At 41.8% G+C, this 26,497-nt stretch overlaps 1 protein-coding gene across 1 annotated transcript; it reads left to right on the top strand.

Moving 5' to 3' along the window:
• Positions 1–22,854: 22,854 nt before the first annotated feature.
• msx1 (msh homeobox 1) lies at positions 22,855–26,030 on the top strand. The gene is made up of 2 exons (NM_001037252.1): positions 22,855–23,296; positions 24,889–26,030. The coding sequence occupies exons 1-2, from the start codon at positions 22,894–22,896 to the stop codon at positions 25,311–25,313; spliced, it is 828 nt and encodes a 275-aa protein (NP_001032329.1). The 5' UTR covers positions 22,855–22,893; the 3' UTR covers positions 25,314–26,030.
• The last annotated feature ends 467 nt before the right edge of the window (positions 26,031–26,497 follow it).

Raw genomic sequence — 26,497 nt, 5'->3', positions numbered from 1 at the left:
TACTTGAAATGCCAGGGCCTATTTTGAATCCCAGTTTAAACCAGAACAGAGACATGAATAAAACTATCATTATCAGTGATAATTCTTTAGTTTCTCAGAGCCTGAGTATTGGATACCATAAATCTGTGCCAGCATTGACATTCTCCTGTAGGGAAATGTACGGCTACGGTCACAGGCCGAGAAACAGCCCTCTGTGGCATTAGTCTTAGGTACAAAACTCTTTAAAAAGTTCCATGTTGACTCCTTTTCTTTCTCACTGCTAAATCAGCCAGAGGCCTTACTAGGCAGCAGTGCAGTAAATGAATCTGCAGAATAAAGAATTATTGATCCTGCTTTGTCACTGGGACATTAGCTCTGAAGTGTATGCATAATCCCTGCCATAAAGCAAGAGAGAGCTGCAGTTTATGCAGAATGGACAGACGAGTGCCAGAAAATACACTCAATGCAAGAACAAACATTTTTTCCAGAATGACACCACATTACAAAACCAAACACATTATATTCTTATAGCATTGTCCCTTTAAAACAAAACAAAACAAGTAGCGTTTTGCTATTATAGGATTTTTGAATGTTAATGTTGCAAGTGGGCCAAATATTTAATATATTTTCCTTGTTATTGCCAAAATCCTCCCAATCCCTTACAGAGTTGAACTGGGGATAAGAAACACACTTTGTCCTCTCAGGGCAGCGGATTAGCACAGGAATCTGTGGAACTATTAAGTCATATTCAGATCAAGTTGTAGATCGACTGGGAATTATTGCAGTAATTGCAGACAAAGCGGACGATCGCTTTACAGCAGCGTTGGGCTTGGGATGATTTTAGGATGGGATGGGTTAGAGCCAAGATGGCAAGATGCACTTTACAATGAATTATGTTTATGCCCCACCTTTAGCATCATGGGGTTTTTATGTTTTTTATTAAAAACTTCACAAGAAAAGATTAACATAAGTCAGACCGACATAACGGACAATATTTCCAACTTACATGATACAACCAAAACTACCAGTCCACTGGCAAAATGTCCTGACGAAAAACTTGACAATTGGACAAAAGCAGTCTCAGTCCTAGGAAGAGTTTATGCCTTTGTTGTGGATTTCCGGAAGGGGATGATGGAAAATCAGAACTATTTACATTCAGAGGAATTTGTTGCTCTCGATGGCCTGAAGGAGCAAAATCCAGAGTAGTGAGCTCGGCATGTCCAGAAAGCTTCGAGTCCCATGTAAGAACCAAGTCTAATAACAATGTTATAACTCCTAGAGATCCTGGGAGAAACACAATGTTACCTGAACAATGGCCCCATGTTGATGATCTCAACTGAGCCCACAAATAACTGGCATGCCAGGCAACAGCAAGCAGAATAAGGGTGGCTAAAGTGTGCTCTAGAATAATGGTATTGGGATGAGAAGCTTGGCCAGCTCACTAACAATTGCCCTCAATATGCTGTCTACACGGTGTTAGGGTGAGCAACAGTCTGTTTGCATCGGAACTGCCACAGGAAGTATTCATAGGGACCTATATAGTGGCTTAACAATGCTTCGCTAGGCCCCCCTGCAAAGAAAACTTCAGAGGGGCCTTGGGCACACCTACCCAGCCCTCCCCCCACTCATCCTCCCACTTGTATTCACCTTTCCCGACCACTAGCCCTGGGTAGTTAAGTCAAAGTCAATGATCAGATCATACATTGGGGCCTATGGAGGCCTATCGCAAAAGCAGACCCCTGCAGAAGAGCGCTTTGTTCAAGCAGTGGAACCCCAGCATCATCGTCATGGCTGTTCCACTCCACCCTATTATTTATACATCTTAAAATAAGGATGTCAAGTGAAAAAGCATAGGGAGCTCAGAGGCAGGCCAGGGGGCATACAAATCTCTTTACTGTATACATTGTCCCAGTTTCACCACCCTGCCTTGGAGCATATGGTTTCCACCCAATTAACAGCTCAAGAAACAAAGTAGTAAATTCCCTTCCACTTGCAAATCCAACCAGTTGTTGCTGAAGTACAACTCCCTGCTGCAGGCGCTGTGAGCTGAAATTCAACAACAGCTGAAATGCAATAGGTCAACCACTCTTAAGGTGGCCATACAAGTGCTGATTCTAGCTGCCAATATTGGTCCTATAGACCGATTCAGCAGTCTATCTGCCCGACCGATATCTGGCCTGAATTTGGGCAGATCTTGATTGGGCAGGTTTAGTTTTTCCGTCAGATCAGGGACTGCATTGGCTCGTTGATGTGGTCCCAGAACCGATGGCGCCTATACCTGCTGTTCTAATTCGATCGTTTGCCATAGGTAGGGATATCAGGAGAAGATCTGCTCGCCTCACCAAGCGAGCGGATCTTACTGTGTATGGTCACCTTTACATATAGGAATAATTGGGGTTTGCCCTGCCATATCGTTTGCCGTGCTCACCAATTTAAATCATGTCGATTCAGTTCTTGTCCATGTCTAACTTCTGCAGCTGTGTTTGTGGAGTCAGAGCCAGCAGTGCAGAGAACATAAGCAGTCAGGCAGATACTGCTTCCCGTAGCAATTACATTAATAAATAACTTTAAAACCAATAGAAGTGTGCAGTAAATGTATATTGTAAAGTTGCTTAGAATCCCATTACAAACATTTTTCCAGTGGACGGCCCCTTTAAGTGCTGCCTGAAGTCTCTTGTTTTGAGGACAATATCCCCGTAATACATGAGGCCCACTATCCTTGTGAAGTTGAAGTAAAACACTCAGCATTTTTGCTTTCCAATAGTAGAAACCAGATGGAAAGTAGCTCTCAAATCTAATACAATGTGACTATTGACTATATAACCCGATCCCTCTTTTCATTCTTTTGTTTTTGACATACAATTTGAATCGAGGTTTCATTACATTACACATAACCACCCATGGTCCCCCCCGTCTAAATAAAAGAGACAAAAATATGAGATGAAAGAAAAGAGTCAGATCAGTTCCATATTTGATTTATTCGCAGACCATACATCATATCATACGTGGTTTTTATTCTGCTGTCGGGGAGATGGTTTATTATATTTAAAAATGTGGCATAACTGAGTTATTACCGCGCTTACATGAATCTAATTGTTCTTATACCCAATGTCACTCTTTCTGTGCCAAATGCGAAATGGGTCATTGCTTAGAGTTTGGGTATGAGTCTATTCACATGTTTCGATAGACAATATACTGTTTCTGTTAGTTAAACATATTTGCACTGAACAATGCATTGGCGAGGCTCTGAGGCTTAATCTTCCTCCTGCAGAAGGTCAGGTCGGTGTAACATCAGTGGTCTGAGAAAACATCCCCTCAATATCAACATAAAACAAACAATGAGCGGCACTTGGCTGCGCATTCATCATACTGCTGGCGCGCTGGCCTGAATCAATAGGCAAAACGATGGCAAGAGCAGCCACATATATAATATGTTTATTATAATTACATATATACTTGTATGTTTGTCTTATACCCCCTTCTCCTTTTAGACTGTAAGTTCCGGCTTGGAGCAGGGGCAAGGGATGCTCAGTCTATCAGTCTAAAGGCCAGCCAGAGTGAGAATTGGGGACAGTTGGCCAATTGCTCTTCTAGATGCACAGGGAAGCCCAACTTTAATGTTAAGGTGATATTTGGGGGAAATATGTATCTGCTGTCCTAGATGTTATTGGAACGATGGCTAAATGGCTGATACAACAATATTTTCCTAAAACAGAAGGGGTTTGTGTGTGGGGTGCAACAGTGAGGGGTGCTAGACACATACCTCTTCTGCCTGCCTACCCCTAGTTCTAACCTTTCTGTAATTCCAGTTTGGACATCAATGAGCAGGCAAGCAGGGTTTTCATGTGTGTATTGTTATGTGGCAGGGGTGAAAGGGTGCTGCAAGTGAATACTGTGGCTGGGCACCATGGTAATGGGGGGGGGGTCAATGAGCAGGGGGTGGCAGGGTGCTTGCCTTGTGTCTTGAGCACCCTTACCTTTTGGCCCAGCACTGGCTTGATCTGAAAAATTTCAACAACTATTGCTCTAATGAGAAGGGTTTTCTTTACCATCTATATTGATCTGAATGCATGGCAGAGGAGACGGTTCAAACATAGAGGCCAGGGAAGGTGATATTAGGAAGGAAGAGGTAGAGTGAAAATTGGAGGTTTGGGGTTACATTCAGAGTGATATAAATTACTCCCATCAGTCTCTTTACCAGCAGAGCTTGCAGTCGATATTCCACTTCAACAGACACACAAACAAGGGTCAAGGTCATCAAAAATCAATGAAATTAATGTTTTCACATCATTGTAAAGGAATTTTTAACTATAACTGTCTGACCATGGAACATTGCAGCTTCTGAATGTGTTACAAAGCAGTGACATTCAGTATTGGCTGCGGTGCACATTTTGTGCCTGTTGAGGCACTTAATCATAAGCTACTAGCTACGATTAAGTGCCCCAACTGGCACAAAATGCATTAGGCTTATCTCTTATAAGGGGGACCCACATTTCCCTTCTTTTGATATCACACATCCAAAGTGGGTATTTTTTCCCTTTAGCATATACTAATTGTTATACACAAATAACATTTCTATTATGTTGAGCATTTATCACCACTCTTTGCCTGTTTAGTTTGTATGTTCTGCCCACGTCTGCAGAAGGTTATATGGTCAAAAAAAGTTGTCCATTATGTCTGATACTACATTTTGTGGCAAGGAACCAATACTTTGGAGGTCTCAGAGTTCCTATAGAAGGGGGTTAGTTTAGGTAAGTACCAGAAAGCTGCTGTGACACTTAGTTCAGGGGCAGTTTACAAGAAGAGGCCTATCAGTCTCACTGCTCTGTGGAGTAGGCGCAGCTATGCAGTGATTATCAGGAGGCATGTATAGGAAAAAGTCTCCCCAATCAGACTGGTTTGACAGCATTGCAAGCTTCAAAGAGAATAGTTGACAAACGAGATTAAAGGCAGAGGAAAGTAAGCCATGTTGGGTTATATGTTCTTTTTTGAGAGTTGGATATCTTAATTACTAGAAAGTTGCACTTTCTCACATAAAAATGTAATGTTCCCTTTCTCTTTCAGATTATCTCCTTCCCATACACTTTTACAGAAAGGTTTCCAAAGCCCTATTGCATACCAACATTGTAAAACAATTCCATTTTTGACATAATCATAATTTGTTGAGCGTATCTCACACTATGATACATAATTTGAACTAGAGGTAACACCTTGATTATTTAACCAAATATGGATGGGATGCTAGTGGCTTCAAAAAGCCCTGGCTAGCCTCATATTCCAACGGTGAACCTATGCAGCTTAATATACCTGTGCATGTGTGACGGCTTAATGAGATGTCAATCACAAAATCTGGAGAGAGTCATGTCAAGGAGTGGGTGTGGCCTTTATTGAGCCAAGTTCTACCTGTATGGAAAACAAGCAAACCTTTCAGTTTATGGCCAACTTCAGTGTTGGACTGGGATGCCAGGGGCCCACCAGAAAACCTTAGACCATGGGCCCACGCTCCAAACTATTTTTCAACCACTTCTAATTCATCCGCTATATTTTCCTAGTTTTTTTTATCTTTGTAAATGTTGATATATTCTTTTATATGTTTAGTTGTTTTATTTCCATAGAAAAATCATTCATATCCATGAATTAGGCCAAATGGCTAAAAACAGGAGGGCCTATTGACATCTGACTTAATGTGACCAAACTCAGAAAAAGCTGCCAATACAAATACGGAGTATAGGGTGCTCACTGTAAGAGGGGTACCTGGAAGTCACCTTGTTACAAATCCAAAGGGGTCTTCCTCAGGGGAACGTGTACAAATACACCTATTTTTGCATGTGCCCCTGACAAAAACCCTTTTACATGCAGGTCAAAATACATTGTGTTAATTTGTGTAACTGTGTATTGATGTGGTCCTCTCCCAGTCACTCTGCATAGGCTTCCATTATGATCCGATCATTAGTCCAGAGCCCGTTGGGTTTAGTACATGGGTAGTCAAAGATCCACTCATTTGGCAACCTCGCTAAACAAGAATATCTTGCTGTGTATGCCCAGCTTAATCCTTTCTGTGGCTTCTAGCCCCCCCAGCCATACTTGGTTAATTAACCAGGTCATTTAGGCTTCTTCTCTGTTCAGATAACGAGAAATAAATCAATAGACTTTTCTGCATTTCAACTAGAAAAATATTGTGTCTCTGAAAAAAAAACCCCTGTGGATGATTTCTTGACCAGCAAATTATAAAGGCACTTTACACGTGTACAAGTAACTGATTCACAGCTCTGTGTAGCAACTGTGTGTTTTCCCTATAGAAACAGCAAACTTAATTGCTAACAATATTTTCTCATTTACTGCAGCTACAATTTTTATTGGTGGCTGTGGGCGAAACCTTTACATGCGCAGATTGAAAGGAAGTATTTATCAAAACAATTCTCGGATTGTGCGCTGAATGCAGTTAACGTAATCAAAAAACTCCATTTAGTGCGAAGTATGTAGAAATGCACAGACGTGTTAAAGAGCAAATACTTAGATTGTAAGCTCTGCAGGACAGATTGTGCCTTTTAACACATAGCGTGTAATCATTGTGACTGAAGAGATTAATTATTGTACTGTTTGATGAAAACATGTCCAGGATTTCTTTTTTTAATGAAAATGGGAACGACTGTTGAGCTAATTAGATCTCATGTATACAGTATAGACATATCCTAAACCTCCTACCTTGAGAGGACAGGATCACTTTCCCTTTACCTCCTAGTTCTATCCCTATGTATTCTAAATTCTTTAATAACTTAAGATGGCCATACATGGCCAATAAAAGTTGTCAACTTAACCCCTCCAGACCAAGTTGGCAACTTATCTGGCGTTTTGTTTTTCTGGGTAAGGGGTTTAGCTAGACGTCATTGGCCTTCAACATTTATGCAGCCTCCCAAACTTTGAGTGGATGAACCTTTTTGTAGACTTAATAAAGGTCAGTCTCCACTTCCTGCTGCCTCCAAAGCGGTGCAGCACTCAACAAACTGCACTGTAGGATAGGAACCAATCAGCAGCTAGGCTGACCTGATAGGGAACTAAAGCCTATATTTGCTTGGGTGACTGCAGGGTTGTGATTGGCTATCCCTTTCCTACTGTGCTTCTGGTTGGGATAGTTGGAAACAAGGATATGGACCTAAGAGGAAATATACAGAGCTGCAATAAAGGGGCTATTTTTACAGATAGTATTGATTTTTAGACCATTGTGTTGGGAGCTACAGCTAGTGATGAGCAAATCTGTCCCGTTTCGCTTTGCCGAAAAATTATCGAATCTTTCAAAAGATTCGCAAACAGTGAAAAATTAGCGAAACGGTGAAAATGATGCGCGTAAAAAAAAATTGTCGCCCGCGGCTATTCTTTTGTCGCCCGCGCCTATTATTTCGCCGCATGGCTATTATTTCATCGCGTGGCTATTATTTCGTCGCCCCCGCAGCTATTATTTTGACGCCCGCGGCTATTCTTTTGTCGCACGGCTATTCTTTTGACGCCCGTGACAATTTTTGGACGCATGGCGAATTTTTCCATCCATTTCGCGAAACAATCCGCCAATGGCGAAACGCAGAAATTTGCCGCGAATCCATGCCTGGCGAAACATTTCACCCATCACTAGCTTCAGCTAAGGAATGACTGACATGCTTGTTATACTACAGTAAATACTACAAATACCTAATAATTATTACACCATATAATTGGACCATTGTACTCCTATTTACATTACACCCCCTAAGAAATCCCTTTTGTGCTGAGAGCTTGGGGAATATGCCCTAAAATCAGTACTGTCAATTAAAAGATAATGATATATTACTCTACAAATGTTTTACCTGTTCCAGGCGTATTTCGCTCCATCTCAGAGTTACACCTCACTTCTTATATAGCAGTTAATAAGGGAAGGGATATAGGGTTTAAATGCTGATAGGGAAACAGAGGAAATGGCAGAAATATAATTGCTCAAGCCCAGTATTTGTGTGTCTGGGTAAAGTGACAGAAAGGAAGCCGTTGGCTTGCATGACTCCTGCAATACGATGCTGCCAGTGATAAGGAAGTATATGCTTACACATAATTGGCCAGCATTGAGACGACAGGCTTTGATCAGATAGGAAGCTTATATGTGCTCTTACAACAGGGTATACAAATTATTTCATCTATCCAAAACCATTAGTGCTCTCTTGTGTAAAACTGCAGGAGCTATAAACTCCTTGGCTACTAGAGATAGACCTCCATGGGTTTCTACTGTGGCTTGCAAAGTAATTCAAGTTCTAGATCAAGACTATATACTCTCTCTCTCTCTCTCACTCCTCTCTCTCTCTCTCTCTCTCTCTATATATATATATTGGTACTTAGGGAAACACAACGTTTGTTTAAGATACAACAGATACTTATAAAGGTTTTACAGGACAAAACATTTCTATTTTAAACAAGAAGATCCAAGAGGAGGTAAGACATTCGGGAGACGCACCATCCATATGATCATCAGTTGTTTAAATCAATATGATAGCACTTACATACAACGAGAATAACATGTCTTAAATCATGTTGAGCAAGTCTATACAATTCCCAATGCAGCTTCAGCTTTGCATATGAACTGCCCCATTGACCAAACTGCTGTATCTGTCTGACTATTTTCTCCTGCCCTACTGGTTCTGGATTCTAACAAAATGTGGTGTTAATGTAGGTTGTCATTCATCCTGTAATAAACAGTTAAAGACCTATTTAAAAAACATCAACTTAAAGATCATAAAGCCTTTAATTAATCTTAGAGATCTACAGGCTAAGGGCTGTGACACACGGGGAGATTTCCTCTCAAGGCAACTTCCGCGACTTCGGCAAATCGCGCCGCCGCATATGCCATTCCACCAGCGATTTACATTCTAGCCGGTGGGATGGCATTTCGGGGAGATTAGGCGCCCGTGACAAGGGAGATTTGTCGCGCGGCAACTAAACTCCCTGTGTGTCACAGCCCTAAAGCTGGCCATACACTTGCTAGCAGTTTTACCCTCTAGAGGGGGGATCCCCAACCTTTTATACCCATGAGTTACATTCAAATGGAAAAAGTGTTGGGGAGCAACACAAGTGTGAAAAATGTTTCTGGGGGTGCCAAATTAGAACTACAATTGGCTATTTGGTAGCCCCTCTGTTGACTGAGAGCCCATAGAAGTCTCTGGCATTCCCCTGGGTTTTTATACAACCAAAACTTGCCTCCAAGCCAGAAATTTCAAAACTGGGAGCAACATCATTGCTCATGTGCCATTGGCTGGGGATCACGGCTCCCAGATACATTAATTCATGCATTTCAGTGGTTTTAACGTTATTCAACATAATTGCTATTGAAAGCAGTATCTCCACCTTGAGTGTGACCATGAGAGAAAGGCTAATGCCCGACAGGACTGATTCTGCTCTGGCATCAGCTTTGCTCTGTGCCTGCACTTGGAGCCATTGCGTTGGCCTAGGCACACAGAGCGGATTTTGGTATTGAAATGCATACACAGAAAAGGCTGATGCCATCATAGGAGCATCATAGGATTCTCAGCCTGAATTTATCTGCAAGCCCCGTCTGGCATTGGCCAAAGCTATACATGTCTATGCAACTGGTCACGTATCTGTAATTACAGCAGCTCAGTCTCTCTTATCTGCCATAGATTACTTTAAACCTGACTAAAACTCCACAAGATCATCCACTATAAATCTCTGCTACCGCAGGTAACTAATCTCCCCAAAATGCCTTTTGAGCAGCAACAAAGGGAATCGCCGGTGGAAAGGCATACACGTCACTTTGTTTTCAGGACGTTGCCTGCAGGAGGAAACTTTGTGCAACTTCGGAATAACAAATCACGATTATGCCTTTCCACCAGCAATGCAATTTGTTGCGGAAAGGCATTTTGGGGGTTTTCATCTGACTAGTTTCTCCGTGGGGCATTGGTAGCAATTATGGTCACCAAAAAGTGGATGTTTCCCCAATATGCCCACTTGAGTTGAGCAATATTAGGCTGATGTTTCAGTCCAGTTAGGGTCCAATATTGCCCACCCCAAGGTGGGCATTGGGGAAAGATCCACTTGTTTTGCTGACTGTGCCAAATAAGTGGATCTTCAGGTGTATGGCCAGCTTTGCATACAAGGCTGGGGGTGGCGATGCCTTTATCTATTTTCACATCTATTTTTCTATTTCCACCCACTGTCCACCCAGCTTATCTTCACTGGAACAAGAGGTCCTGGCCCAAATCATGGAAAACCCAGACTATTATTCCTCCTCCACCAGTGTTCTCCTGGCATCTCCCAAATCCAGACTTTCCCATCAGACTGCCATATGGAGAAGTGTTTGGAAACTTTTGGTCATGTAGTATATTTATAAAGGTATATAAAATAATTTATGGCTAACGTATACAGCTCTGTTGTATTGATGCTATGCATAGCAATCACAGCAACCATCCATCATAATATATACACATATATACATCTATCTCAATGTGTGGGTGTTTCCCTTTAAATAAAAAATGTGTTCTTTCAGGGAAATATTAAACATATTTGGGGAAGCGTATTTACTGCCAAGCATGGGCACAGGGTGGGGGTGGATTTAACGATAAGCCACTAGAGTTGTTTTACTATAAGAACATATGCAAGAAATTAACTGGGGGAAATCTAGCCTTGGTGGCTAATCAATAAATATGCCCAAACAACATTGCAGATTATGGAAATAAAAGGCTGGCTGCGTATTGTGTTCTGCGAAATGTAATTATTCATTTCATGTGATTGTAATAAAGGTTTAAGCTTTTAATTAAAAGGATGGAAAATTCATTTTTTCCCCCCTTTTTTTTTTTATTTTTTAAATGAGCTGAGAGCTGAGCGATTCATACTGATATTAAAGTGTCTTTTTTTCCCTGAATTATAATTATATTTTTCTGCGTTACTGTTTTAACACTTTTACTGCTGTAGGGACACGTTCCCAGATGTTCTAAAATCTGTTGCAACCGCCATTGTAACGACAGGAATTCACTGACACAATGGTGATGCAGTAATCAGCCTCCACTTCCCACAATGCCTTGCATTTTATTTGATTAATATACTTGTAAAGAAGGCAGCTGACTAGTGCTCTGGCATGTGTAGTCAGAACCAGCAGTGCAGATCATGGCAAATAGTTAAGGTGGCCATACACGCTGGGATCCACTCGGCGAGGTCACTAAGCAAGCGGATCTTCTCCCGATATCCCCACCTATGGGTGGGCGATATCGGGCTAATTCAGGCTAATCTGGTCGTTTGCCCCTGGGGCCAAATGATCGAATTAGAACGACGGCCATAGGCGCAGTCGGTTCGGGGACCGCATCAACGAGCCAATGTGGTCCACTATCCAACTACATTTTTAAACCTGCCCGATTGATATCTGCCCAATTTCAGGCCAAATATTGGTCGGGCAGGCCTGTCATTAGTGTCCATACCCCAGCCAATAAGCTGCTGAGGGACCGATATCGGCAGCAAGAATCGACCCATGTAAGGCCACATTAAACAGATGCAGAATTTTATAGAAACTGCATTTACGGATAACTTTAACATTACTGTAAATGTGTAATTAATGTATAGTAGAATTAAATAAGTGTACATTATGGAAATAATGTATATATTGGGTTATAACCCCTTTTAACCTCAAGTGCCACCTAAGCTACTGCTGTATTTATAGGCAGTTCCCAGGAGCAGTCTTGCTTGGTGCTGCTTTTTGTACTATTAGAACTACTGTAAGTTGTAGTCATTGCCCTGGTCATGGGAAAGAGCAGACAAGATCTGACAAGATAATTGTGCAGACATTTTCTGTAAGAACCTTTATAAAGTACCCCTTACTGGAATGTATAAAAAATAAGTTATGTGACTATAGAGATGTAGTGAACCTCACAAAAAAAGTTTGCGAACCCGTTCGCGAACTTCTGCCAAAAAGTGCGAACTTTTGCGAACTTTGCGAACCCCATAGACTTCAATGGGAAGGCGAACTTTAAAACCTAGAAAAGCCATTTCTGGCCAGAAAACTGATTTTAAAGTTGTTTAAAGGGTGCCACGACCTGGACAGTGACATGCAGGAGGGGGATCAAGGGCAAAAATTTCTCTGAAAAATACGTTGTTGACACAGCGTTGCGTTTTGTGCTGTAAAGGGCAGAAATCACACTACATTTCTAAACTTGTGTAATAAACTGCTTTTACAAGGACTATTGGGTTACAGCAGATGAGATCAGCAGGACAGCTGTCCCCAGCAGCTACATACAGAGCAGTAGAAAGTAGATCACTAGTCAGCAAAGCTACCTAAACTCTCCCTCAAATCCCTGCACAGCTCTCTCCCTATGCTAACTCATCAAGCACACACAGGCAGAATGTAAAATGGCTGCTGGGCTTCGGTTTATATATGGAAGGGAGTGGTCCGGGGGTGGTCCAGGAGGGAGAGCTGCCTGATTGGCTGCCATGTATCTGCTGGCTCTGGGGTGAGAGGTCAAAATTTGGCTCCAGCTAAGGCGAACCCAAAATTGCGAACATCACTAAAAGTTCGCGAACTTGCGAACACCCGATTTTCGTGCGAATTAGTTCTCCGGCGAACAGTTTGCTACATCTCTAGTCCCCCACTCTGGTGTGAGAAGCAAGGGGTATGGGCTCAGTTGATGTGGGTTGCAATTTGCGATGGACCTACATTTGTGGGTGGTGCCCTAGAGTTCTGGGTGGCTGATTTATGTCTGATTTATGTCTGATTTATTTATGTCCCTGCCTCCATTCCCCTTCCGTTTCTTCACGCCCATAGCACTCCCTGTTCCATCTCAGAGGGTGAGATGCATTGAGATAAATTTAGATTATAATAGTGTGCATGTTTCTTTAAGTTATATACAGCACTTTCTAACATAAGAATGCTTTGTTTATAAGGTTCAAATTTATAGTTTCATATATATATACACACACACACACACAGAAATGCTGGCGTGTTTTCCGTAACTATATATTATTGTTTGGAAGCCTCCCATCCTTAGCTACAGACCTGTGTTCCTAGTCACAGAGCTCAAGTCAGTGTTTATTAGTAACAGCCTGTCAGTGACTATGGGTCTGCTAAGGTTAATGCCAACTCTTTAGCAGCACTTTTCATATTCAACTTAAATCTACAGAATGCTGCCCCATCCCATTAATTATCACAATAGAGTTACTTGGGGGCAGAAATCATGGGATTTTTAAAAAGGAATATGAATCTATTGTACAGCAGTGCGGAAAACAGCAGGGTGACTAAAGCATTGGTATTTATATACTTAAATAATAACCATTTCTGTGGAATTTGCATCACAATAAATGGTACCAATAATATCAGAAAAACAAGAAATAATGGCCTAAATAATAATATAAGTTCTGTTGCTCTGTTTCTCTCTGCATCAAAATCTGGCAAAGAACTGATTGAAACCCCATTATCCAAGGGCATAACTACAAAGGAAGCAGACCCTCTGATTGGCCCAGGAGTGTAGGGGGGCCAGTAAAGCCCTAATTGATGAGTAATTTCAATATATATTGGTAAAATAGCTCAATTTACAAATTTATTGAGCCCTAAATTGAATTTGCTGTGATTCCTAGTAACTTCTAGTTACGCCATTGCCATTATCTGCACAGTTTATATAAATTGTGCCCCAAAAATAGCTGACTGATTTGCAAAAAAATAAAGTTGCAGGTTAGGCACCAACTATATAAATTGCTAATCTATCCATCATATCCTGCTTTATCTGCTAACCCTCTACTGCTACTATAGGCACCATCTCTCCCTACTATACCTGCTATCCCACAGCCCCAGTCCCTTCCCAGAGGCTATTATCCCCCCACTGCTACTATAGGCACCATCTCTCCCTACTATACCTGCTATCCCACAGCCCCAGTCCCTTCCCAGAGGCTATTATCCCCCCACTGCTACTATAGGCACCATCTCTCCCTACTATATCTGTTATCCCACAGCCCCAGTCCCTTCCCAGAGGCTATTATCCCCCCACTGCTACTATAGGCACCATCTCTCCCTACTATACCTGCTATCCCACAGCCACAGTCCCTTCCCAGAGGCTATTATCCCCCCCACTGCTACTATAGTCACCATCTCTCCCTACTATACCTGCTATCCCACAGCCCCAGTCCCTTCCCAGAGGCTATTATCCCACTGCTACTATAGGCACCATCTCTCCCTACTATACCTGCTATCCCACAGCCACAGTCCCTTCCCAGAGGCTATTATCCCACTGCTACTATAGGCACCATCTCTCCCTACTATACCTGCTATCCCACAGCCGCAGTCCCTTCCCAGAGGCTATTATCCCACTGCTACTATAGGCACCATCTCTCCCTACTATACCTGCTATCCCACAACCCCAGTCCCTTCCCAGAGGCTATTATCCCACTGCTACTATAGGCACCATCTCTCCCTACTATACCTGCTATCCCACAGCCAAAGTCCCTTCCCAGAGGCTATTATCCCCCCACTGCTACTATAGGCACCATCTCTCCCTACTATACCTGCTATCCCACAGCCCCAGTCCCTTCCCAGAGGCTATTATCCCCCCACTGCTACTATAGGCACCATCTCTCCCTACTATACCTGCTATCCCACAGCCAAAGTCCCTTCCCAGAGGCTATTATCCCCCCACTGCTACTATAGGCACCATCTCTCCCTATTATACCTGCTATCCCACAGCCCCAGTCCCTTCCCAGAGGCTATTATCCCCCCACTGCTACTATAGGCATCATCTCTCCCTACTATACCTGCTATCCCACAGCCACAGTCCCTTCCCAGAGGCTATTATCCCCCCACTGCTACTATAGGCATCATCTCTCCCTACTATACCTGCTATCCCACAGCCAAAGTCCCTTCCCAGAGGCTATTATCCCCCCACTGCTACTATAGGCACCATCTCTCCCTACTATACCTGCTATCCCACAGTCCCTTCCCAGAGGCTATTATCCCACTGCTACTATAGGCACCATCTTTCCCTACTATACCTGCTATCCCACAGCCACAGTCCCTTCCCAGAGGCTATTATCCCCCCACTGCTACTATAGGCACCATCTCTCCCTACTATACCTGCTATCCCACAGCCACAGTCCCTTCCCGGAGGCTATTATCCCCCCACTGCTATTATAGGCACCATCTCTCCCTACTATACCTGCTATCCCACAGCCCCAGTCCCTTCCCAGAGGCTATTATCCCCCCACTGCTACTATAGGCACCATCTCTCCCTACTATACCTGCTATCCCACAGCCACAGTCCCTTCCCAGAGGCTATTATCCCCCCACTGCTACTATAGGCACCATCTCTCCCTACTATACCTGCTATCCCACAGCCACAGTCCCTTCCCAGAGGCTATTATCCCCCCACTGCTACTATAGGCACCATCTCTCCCTACTATACCTGCTATCCCACAGCCACAGTCCCTTCCCAGAGGCTATTATCCCCCCACTGCTACTATAGGCACCATCTCTCCCTACTATACCAGTAATCACCTCCAATATATACAGTAGGATATACTATATTGCTTGCATGGTCAAGTGCCTACATTAATGCCTTAATATGTCATCTCACACTTTTCCTGCCAACAGCTACTATCACAGAGGTCAGCCATTACTGGCATGGATCCGGCTAAGGACAGAATCCTGGGCGCAGAAATATAAATCTGTGTGGGTTGGTAGATGACAGCCTCAAACCACTTTTAATTAGCACTGGTGGCGCAATGTTGCAGAGTACATCCCATAGGAAGTCCTTGCGCTTTGCGGTGACATTACCAAGCGACTTATAGGCAAAGCCCAGAGACTTAAGTCTGACTTTTTGACATGTTAAAGCTTAAATAACCGTAAGGCATTGTTATTCCCTGGCAGCAAAGTGCCTCGTTCCGCCCGATTGAGCTAATTGCTTTGAAATAGGATATATTATCTATAATTATAGAGTCCTTGGAGGAGACGGTCAGCCTCCCCTTTCATCTCTCCCAAGTGCATCATAATGTCGCTATCAAATTAATTTGGCCACTTAAATAGCGCATTCCATTCCGAGCAGCCCCATACTGTCAGCCTGCGATGGACAATGACGCCTTTTCAGTGCCGACAAGTGACTGCCGCTGCGACTGTCACTGTGTCACCAGGCAACAATTTCTCCGCTCCCACAAAGGGAAGAGGAATTCGGGGGCACAAGTTATTATCGCACCGAATCCTATCGGGGGTTGGGGGTTTGTAACAAGCGGCAAATTCATTGCAGTTTGGGAACAAGTGAGTGTTATTTGGGTCACTAATAAGGGATTTTGTAGTTAAAAAAGAGCCTAAATAGCCTAAAACTTAGGGAGGGCCTGTGTATGGGAAGAAATGCGCAAACAGGTGTCTATCCGCGCTAACCTATCCATGTACGGCCCTGCGACTGCGCATCTAACTTAGATATACAAGGTACAACTATCATTAACTACATTAAAAGTATATTTTATTCATATATTTCATGGTATATATATATATATATATATATATATATATATTATATGTTTATGTATGTAGCACAAGTTAGTTCTCCTCCAGGCATTGTGTGAGTTGTCAGAGGCAGGAGTGCCCTGAATATAGGACAATGGCACTGATTTCAGTAGTAATTACATCTACATCTATAACCATAAAACCATTCAAGGTTTTTAAATGAAAATAAACTGAAAAAATTCTGAGATATATATTTCCTTGTTATTATAAGAGTGTATTTGATTGGAGATTATTTTAAAATATACTAAGCTATCGAAAATAAATAGAATACTGATTAATGTAACACTTATGACACTGTTTTATATCTGACTGTTCTATTTATTATTAATTGAATTGATAGCACGGCCTTGGCAGTTGACCTTTCCGATGGGGGGGGGGGGGTTGGGTGGGACCCCTGGGGGCGGAGCCTAGCTGAAGGGCAGGGGGAGTTTAGCAGAGCAGAAGTTATTTGTTGCCCAGTTTATGGAGTCTCTGGCTGGTGAATCTGCAAGTCTGACCACTTCTCGCCACTTCTTGTCCTCACTCAACCAACACAAAAGGGGTCTTGTCTTGGGAAGCCCCTTTTACTACCTCTCAGCACTAAATCCAAAGCTAACGTTTACAAAGGGCAGACAATGGCTTCAAATGACTCCTGGCGGCCCCCACTTTAACCCCAACCATCATTTGTTGTATTCACACTGGAATAAAACGCTCTGGGTAATTGGTTTTCATAGGACATTCATTATATTAACAGAGGCTGTTTGGGATGCTAATTGTCCAATATTGTTAGGCAGCGCCAAACCCCAGCTGAGCTGCACATTCCCAATCCAAACACACAGGCACATACTGTTTTATATCCGTGCTACTAGGGGCCATCCCAAATGTGCCTTTGTGCATAGCGCTCCATTTAGTCTTTAAATCCAATGAAAAGATACTCAAAGCAAAGGAACTCGGGCACTCCGATTGATACCTCTCATAGATACTTGTATAGATAAACAGGCATTCGTTCATAATAGGCATACAGGCTTCATATCCCAGCAATAAATAACTGAGAAATAGATAGATGATAGATAGATAGATAGATAGATAGATAGATAGATAGATGATAGATAGATAGATAGATAGATAGATAGATAGATACATAGATACATAGATGATAGATAGATAGATAGATAGATAGATAGATACATAGATGATAGATAGATAGATGATAGATAGATAGATAGATAGATAGATAGATAGATAGATAGATTGATACATAGATGATAGATAGATAGATAGATAGATAGATAGATAGATAGATACATAGATGATAGATAGATGATAGATAGATAGATAGATAGATAGATAGATAGATGATAGACAGACAGACAGATAGATAGATAGATAGATAGATAGATAGATAGATAGATAGATTGATAGATGCATAGATGATAGATAGATGATAGATAGATAGATACATAGATGATAGATAGATGATAGATAGATGATAGAAAAAAAAATATTTTTTATATTTAAATGGCATTTTTATGTTGCGACAATACTCTAGGAATTGTATTAGATTTATAGTTGTATAAATACTTTTTCTCATAACGCACTGTGCGCTTTTTTAGGCATACATGCATTGCATGGCAAAAATATGTTTAGTACAGCAAACATTTAAGAAAGAAAGAAAGAAAGAAAAAAAGAAAGAGAAAGAAAGAAAGAAAGAAAGAAAGAAAGAAAGGAAGGAAGGAAGGAAGAAAGAAAGAAAGAAAGAAAGAAAGAAAGCAAGCAAGCTATGGGAGTAGCCCGGGAGAGTCCAATAATTAAATTTCCTCTATAATTTTACATAATTACTTTTGAGCTCATTAGATAAATATATTTGTCACTCTGTAGGCTGCATTTAATTCGCTTGTTATGTGTCTATAAAGTAGCGATCTCAATGACAGTATGAAATAAAATAAAAGTTGGTGAAAAGAAGGCGATAAATGAAGTAAATGAGTGGGCAGAGTCACCTGTAGGACGCATGTCTGTATCAGTGTATATGTACATGTATATATAATGTAGCAGCTCGCCAGGCAGGTCGTTGCCTCACACGAACTATCTGGAATTATTAGGTTTTACATCTGTTATCAAAGAGTTGTGATGTTCTTTGTTCTTTGTGCTCTGTTTAGTTGGATTTTATGGGAGCACACTAAAGCACTTTAGCTCTTGCATTTGTTGTCCTAGTAAATACATAAAAACAAAATAAAAAAGGCTCCTCTGGTTTATTTATTTGTCTTTTCCCGAGATGCAGGTATTCATGCAATGGGAAATAAAGTCTACATGAGTGAATGCAATAGGCTGCTGGGGGATGTAGCCTATATGAATATAGCAGAGCTTGAGCTTTAGGGACTGCTGGGCAATGGAGCTTATATGAGCACAGCATGGGGGTTGATATGAAATGGAGCCTACATGACTATAAAAGTGAGTAAATATGATAGACTGCTGGGGAATGGAGCTTATATGGGCACAGCATGGGGGTTGATATGAAATGGAGCCTACATTAGAATAAAAGAGAGTAAATATGATAGACTGCTGGAGAATGGAGCCTACAATAGGGTTGTGAATACCTGGAGCTGCTGGGGAATGGAGAATACATGAGCACAGAAGGGAGCAAATACAGGAGGCTGAAGGGAAGTGGAGCCTACATGAGAATGGAGAATCCAAGATACTGGATAGAAATGTGCCCGCACAAGGCTGGGCTGCATGTGTGAAAGCGCCTGTATAGATGGTATCTGTGACCATATGTTTGGGGTTGGAAAGCAGCAAAGCTTTGAGATGACAGAACAGACATTGATATCCCCATTATGACAGACTAATCTCCCATGTTCTGCACAGTGAGCCCAGCCATGGTAATAACAGGCAAGGGAGCTGATTAGACAGATAAGGCTAATGAGGTGAGCAGAGCCATGGATGAGCAGATAGGCAAATAGACAATGAGACAGACAGGCAGGGAGACATGGCTCCTTATCATGCCAGGCTAACATGGCCCACAGGGGTCCAACTGCTGGGACATCTCTATACACCACAATAGGGACAGAGGGGATATGGGTGCTATAGCAGAGCTGAGGGTTTCTATCTGGGGGCTGGGTGGGTATTGATGTCAGAAATCTCTCTGTTTGCACTATATGAACAACAGGCTGTGGATAGGGTTGTGGCTTTGGAAAAGGACCGGTGTGAATGGGTTGCCGGCCCTGCAGGGCTCCTTGATGCGAGTTAACCTCCTCAATGGGTCCCCTCCAGCCAGAGCCTTTGATCAGACCGCTGCTGGCGCCTAAAAACAACATCCCTTGTCTGCCCATTACAGGCACTGACTAATCGTGACAGATTGTTTGTACTCGCAATTAGCAATGCAGGCGCTTCCCTGAGAGAGGGCCAGGAGCCAGGGGGACTGGCATTCCCACCAGCGGGCACAGGGGCACCCACAGACTGCATTAGCCCCCATTACTACGCTACATACCCTTAGCCCCAAGTCACACTTCATGCACCACTCTCCACTTTCATATTCTCTTAACGATTTCTTTTCTGGGAGCAGCGAAATAAAAATGAATCACAACAGAGCCGAAACGTTGTCCCTTTTGTACGTGGTGGTAATTACGCTTAAGTTAGAAGCACTTCAAGTGCGAGAAATAATTCTGTGCCAAAAAAAAAATCGCAAAATGATATGCGATTTTATAACTTCTCTAAATAATTACACATATGTATGGCTTGTATTGGTATTTCCACAGAGAAACCACTCGACTGTCTGCACCATCTCTGCTTTATAGTGACCTAAGGTTAATAGCAAATACAGACCATAAAGCAAGATTATCATTATAGGCTTCTATAATTCATATTAATCATTTAATAATGATGCTTTATGCTTTAATGCTTTATGATCTGTCAGTTACTTCTTAAAACCGTACAAAAGGCTTCAGGTCTAGTATAAAAAAATGTTGTTGCCTAAATTCAGGGCAGTTTTGTACAATGGCCAGAGCAATAACTTCTGACTGACCCCTCTCCTTGAATTTTGTATAACATTAAATAGAATTCTCTCCTTATATTCTGGAAAATACTGAATACAGAATGATCCCTCTGTATCCCTGGGAAATATTTAATCGAATTCTCTCCCTGTTATTTTAGATAGTGTAGAACTGAATTCTCTCCATTTAGTACACATACTATTGAACAGAATTTTCTTCCTATGTTCCATAATTTTGAACAGTATTCAGTCCCTGTATTTTGGACAATATTAATCAGAATCCTCTCTATGTATTTTGAATAATATTGGCGGGTTCTCCCTCTGTATTATCGATAAATTGACATACAAATTAAAGTTATACATACATACATACATACAGACATACAGACCTATATACATACATACATACATAAAGTGTCTTGATGTTTCTGCAGAGATGTGACAGAGTAGACAGCCCCTTGCCCATAGCTGCAGCCGGTGAGAGTTGTGTGTTTATAGGAGATTAGAGACGCAGCTGTCAGTGACTATCGCCATGTACTGTAGCGATCGTATCTCAGACTTTACTGAACTGACCCACCAGAAAAGGGTAAATTCCCATATTCACAAACCCAGCTCATGGGATTCCTTATCAGCATACGAACCCAGTCATTCCTGGTTATGGCGATACCACCCTACACTGGCGACATTTACTAATTCTGGGTGTAATAAAATATTTAGTGCAGCCAACTTTGCGCTTAGAGAGTCTGTGGTGTGTATAAAATATTGTATGTTTATAAACTATGGTGTGTGTGAAATGCATAGTGTATGGACAATAGTGTGTGTATAAATTGTTGTGTAGAATTTATGGTTTGTATAAAATATGGTGCTTGAAACCTGTGGTATGTAGGAACTATAGTGTGTGTATTATTTTTATTATTATTATTATTATTATTATTATTATAAAATTGTGTGTGTAGAATTCGTGGTGTATAAAATATTATATATTTATTGATCTATGTATGTATGTTTGGTTGGTGTATAAAACCTGGTGTTTATAAAACAGACCACAGTGCGTATATAACTTTGGTATATAATGTAATGTGTATTGTCTTTAGATAAATATGGTGCTTATGTATTGCCTATAGAATATACATAAAATATGGTATGTATATTGGTGTGTAAGTGTATGAGTTTTGAAAAGTAAAGTACGGGGCGCGTTTGTATAGTATAAGGGTATTTTTAATCGGCCAGGAAAATATACATTCTAAACATGGATACAGTATAATTGTGAATGCACAATACACACATACATACCCATTTATATATATAATTTGCAATATTGTATCGCATATACATACCCCTCAACTACAAATACACACTAACATATAATAACCTGTAATTTAGACTCATACACCCAAAAGCTCTTAGTACACAAATGGAGTTAACAATGTGGAAATACACACTGGCACACACTAAGGCATATACAGAAACATACATAGATCATAGATCTCAAAAACATACATAGATATATACTCTCTCAGAGACACACAGGCCGGTATATATATATATATATATATATATATATATATATATATATATATATATATATATATATATATATATATATATATATATATATATATATATATATATATATATATATATATATATATATATATATATATATATATATATATACATGCACAGAATGGCTTAATGTCATATATATATTTGTAGATTGTAAGCTCTTTTGGGCAGGGTTCTCTTCACCTCTTGTATCGGTTATTGATTGCTTTATATGTTACTCTGTACGTCCAATGTATGGAACCCACTTATTGTACAGCGCTGCGGGATATGTTGGCGCTTTATAAGTAAATGTTAATAATAATAATAATATATATTGGTAAAGGGTGAGTGCAGAGGATTTCTTGCTGTTGAACATATATATACATATACACAGCAGATTTATTTATATGGTATGGATAACAGGGGACCCTATACAGGTGCAAAGTGCCGGGAAGCCCCCCCCCCCAAGTTCTAATGGCAGATCCCACCTGTGTGTATGGAGGCACAGGGGCACAAACTCCCCGCTCCTATTAAACCGGCTTAGCCACAATAATAAACACACTAATTATCCTCCATTTGTGTTTACATGAAAGTGTGGACTTCAGTCAAATAATCCGATTTGCAATTCTTTTATGAAGCGAGTCAACAACAAGAGCGCAAATAACAAAGCGGGGCCAACGCCGCACATGAAAGCGCTGGGAGCCCGGGGATGTGAGTGCGAGAGGAAGTGACCTATCCCGTTCCTAGGCCCGCCCCTTCTCTGCTCTGATTGGTGCCGCGCCGGGCTGGCTGTGCTTATTAGCAAGGGATCAGGGCTGCTGCTTAGTAAAGTGACCAGGTGCCCCGGGCTCAGTTGTATGGATCGCACTCGCCCGCTGTAACTTCCCAGCTCGGATATCTCTGTATGGCCCCGGCTCTGCTTATGGCTACTTACCAGCCCGGGGTGAAAGTAGAAGAAAGTCCTTCTGTGAATAAGATGCAAACCGGCCTGAAGGTGGCCCTGGGCGAGGACAAGCCCAAAGTGCCCGGGATCCTGCCCTTCAGTGTGGAGGCCCTGATGGCCGATAGGAAGCCTGGGAGAGAAAGAGACCTGTCCAGCCCCACTGGATCTCCGCTGGCAGGGACTTCTCACAGCCCCAGGGTGGGCTCTTTAGCGCCCGGGGAGACCCCCAACTCCCCCATATCCATTGGAAACCGCTTCCCTGTGGGGGGCATCATGAAACTGCCGGAGGAGGCGCTGGTCAAGCCGGAGAGCCCAGAGAGGAGCTCATGGATCCAGAGCCCCAGGTTCTCCCCTTCCCCAACAAGTAAGTGTCCCTCTGTCCTTATTGCTGATCTATTGGGGGCACAGCTTGCTCTTCTGGGCTGTAGGGCTGATCCCTAGGGCTCTATTGGGGGCACAGCTTGCTCTTCTGGGCTGTAGGGCTGATCCCTAGGGCTCTATTGGGGGCACAGCTTGCTCTTCTGGGCTGTAGGGCTGATCCCTAGGGCTCTATTGGGGGCACAGCTTGCTCTTCTGGGCTGTAGGGCTGATCCCTAGGGCTCTATTGGGGGCACAGCTTGCTCTTCTGGGCTGTAGGGCTGATCCCTAGGGCTCTATTGGGGGCACAGCTTGCTCTTCTGGGCTGTAGGGCTGATCCCTAGGGCTCTATTGGGGGCACAGCTTGCTCTTCTGGGCTGTAGGGATGTCTTATAGAGCATTAAAGTCGCTGCTTGTTCTGTGGCTCTAAAGGAACCTTCTACTGTTCTGCTTGATCTGCTGCTGGTCTGTAGGAGTCTCCTTATATTAAAGTATTGGGGGCACCGCTTTATCTGTTGGTGTGTAGGAGTATGGGGACATTAGTTGCCTTTCTGCTTTCTAAATTGTAGCACTGTGCTAGTGATTGGTTGGGGGTACTCTTTACTATTTTACTCTGTTGGACTTTGCAACTTTGTTGCTTCTATTTTTGGACCCCTGCTTTCTTTGCTGCTCTGTAGGACTCTGGTTATACGGGGTATTAGAGACTCATTCTCTACTAATTCATTGTATTGAGAGGCAGGAGCTGCTTTGTTTCTATGTAGAACTTTAACACTGTAAGCGAGTGTTCAGTAGAACTTACTCAGAATGAATTCCCTGCTATGGGTCTCTCACTGCACTCAGGCCACTGCCTGCTTTGCTGGTGTGTAGGTTATGCCTATGGCACTGCCTGATATAGGGGTAAAAATTGTCTTAAAAAATGCAATTAGAAACCATGTAATATTGTAAAAAAGGTTTAATGAGACGGTTCTAGACAGAGCGACTGGTAGTCTAGACTGATATGTAAGTTGGATGGATATCTAGATGTTTCCAGAATTGTTTATACATATAAATTAGATTGTTAATTGGATAATTAGGCTGTTAGATTGAAGGGGAGATAACTAGTAATAGCAAGAGCGATAGAATGGTAGACAGGCTTAACCATGGACAGATTATTTATATTTGATAGATATCTACCTTACTTGGCTCTTTATTTTTGATTGGATTGAATTTAGCTTGTACTATATTCTATACAGTATTTGACTGCAAATCATTATGATTTCGTTAAAAAAAGAAAGCCCCGTATAAATATGGTTTATAGCAGGTCTGTCCATCCTGTGAGCCTCCAACTGAACTACAATTCCCACCTCAGTTTTAAAGGATTGCTGGGAGATGTAGTTTTAACAACAGTTGGAGCAACATTCTGTACGTCCTACATGAGTTTGTGTTGAAGTGGGAATGAGCCTAAATGGATAGGAATATAATAGTCGGGACTGTAAAGAGTCGCAGTAGTGGCTTTTTATTGAATCTATTACTCTCGCTGCTTATGTGCCAGTAAATGTAGCCAGGAGCCAGGACTTGTCTGTTTACTAACGTTATTATTTTCCCTCTTTTGAACTTTAGGAAGGATGAGTCCCCCCGCCTGCACTTTGAGAAAGCACAAAACCAACAGAAAGCCCAGGACCCCCTTCACTACATCCCAGCTGCTGGCCCTGGAGAGGAAATTCAGGCAGAAGCAGTATCTGTCCATAGCCGAGAGGGCAGAGTTCTCCAGCTCCCTCAACCTCACAGAGACCCAAGTGAAGATCTGGTTCCAGAACAGGAGAGCCAAAGCCAAAAGACTCCAAGAAGCAGAGTTGGAAAAGCTCAAAATGGCTGCCAAACCCATGCTCCCCCCTGCATTTGGTATCTCCTTTCCTCTTGGGACTCCAGTACCCACAGCCTCCTTGTATGGGACCTCCAACCCTTTCCAGAGGCCGGCTCTGCCAGTGTCTCCTATGGGACTTTACACAGCCCATGTTGGATACAGCATGTATCATCTCTCCTAAGACTTGGTCGCACTCCATTGGGACTATGGGCAAGAAGACTTGAGTGAATTTTCTGTGCACCCCTATATTTTTTCACTATTTATGAGTTCCTAGGGAATTGAATTGTAGAAATACTATGTCACTTCAATATGCCTATTGTTGTCATCTTGTTAGCTGTGTCTAATTAGTAGTCCATGAGTTTCAGGTGTCAACCAGCTTCCCAAGCCCTAATTGGGCAGCCTTAGTGCTATCCCAGAACCGAGGGAATATCTGTAACATTGAAAGCATCCACTGCTTCAGGAGTTATCCCAGATTGCATGGAAAGGCTTCCCAGCAAAGGTGGTGAGCAGTGTAAATATATTATAATATGGTACAAGCAGGATTGGGAGCTTAATCGATTTGCTGCAGAAGGGATCAGTAGTCCCCTGACCCAAACTGGGGTAAGGATAAATAGCTTAATTTGGGGTGGGACCTGCTGCTGTGTAACTTTAGGTTTGGGGAGCTTGGCACCTCCACAGAATGACAAGATTGATAAAGGGAGTAAAATATCTCTTACATATAAGAGATACATGTAATATAGTATTGAAACTTTCACTTAACAGCACTGTCTGTTTGCGTTTCGTTATTGCAATAATCCCTTTGGAAGGGATTGTATGTAATATGTAATATATTGTATATTTGAAATTTATTATCATTTATATTATAGTTATATTTGTTAAATAAATTAATTTTAATGCATTTCGTTCGGATTCAAACGTTTGTGTTTTTTATCACCTCGCACCAGCACACATATAGATATTATATGCGATTTGTTTGAATTTCTTTTTTAACAGTTAGCGAACCAAAACTCATAGACTGGGCACACAAACAGCTCTTTGGTTTATACGCAGATAAACAGAATAAGGAAATTGGACACAATATATATTTATTCACTGTATATCGAAGCAGTTCCTATAAGTAATGGTATATCAATTAACGATATCTGTGACGATATCTTTTTCAGCTATTTTATATCTGGAAGGGATTACATAGAGCTGGAGTAGTTATACACAACTACACTATATATGAACTTTATATATCTACTTAACGAATTCGATTGAAATATTATGTGTATACAAACATATTGTTTAGATATTAGTATTAAATATAGCGATTGCGTTTTACAGGACGAAATAGAAAGACAAAATACGAATATATAAAAGACA

The sequence above is a fragment of the Xenopus tropicalis genome, chromosome 1 (genome assembly GCF_000004195.4).
Source record: "Xenopus tropicalis strain Nigerian chromosome 1, UCB_Xtro_10.0, whole genome shotgun sequence".
NCBI lineage: Eukaryota > Metazoa > Chordata > Amphibia > Anura > Pipidae > Xenopus > Xenopus tropicalis.
This window is presented reverse-complemented; position numbering and strand designations above follow the sequence as displayed.

Excerpts from the sequence above, each read along its gene's own strand:
- msx1 (NM_001037252.1), top strand. The coding sequence starts at position 22,894 with ATGGCCCCGGCTCTGCTTATGGCTACTTACCAGCCCGGGGTGAAAGTA. Across the intron at positions 23,297-24,888 it reads GTTCTCCCCTTCCCCAACAA|GAAGGATGAGTCCCCCCGCC; the intron begins GTAAGTGTCCCT and ends TTTGAACTTTAG.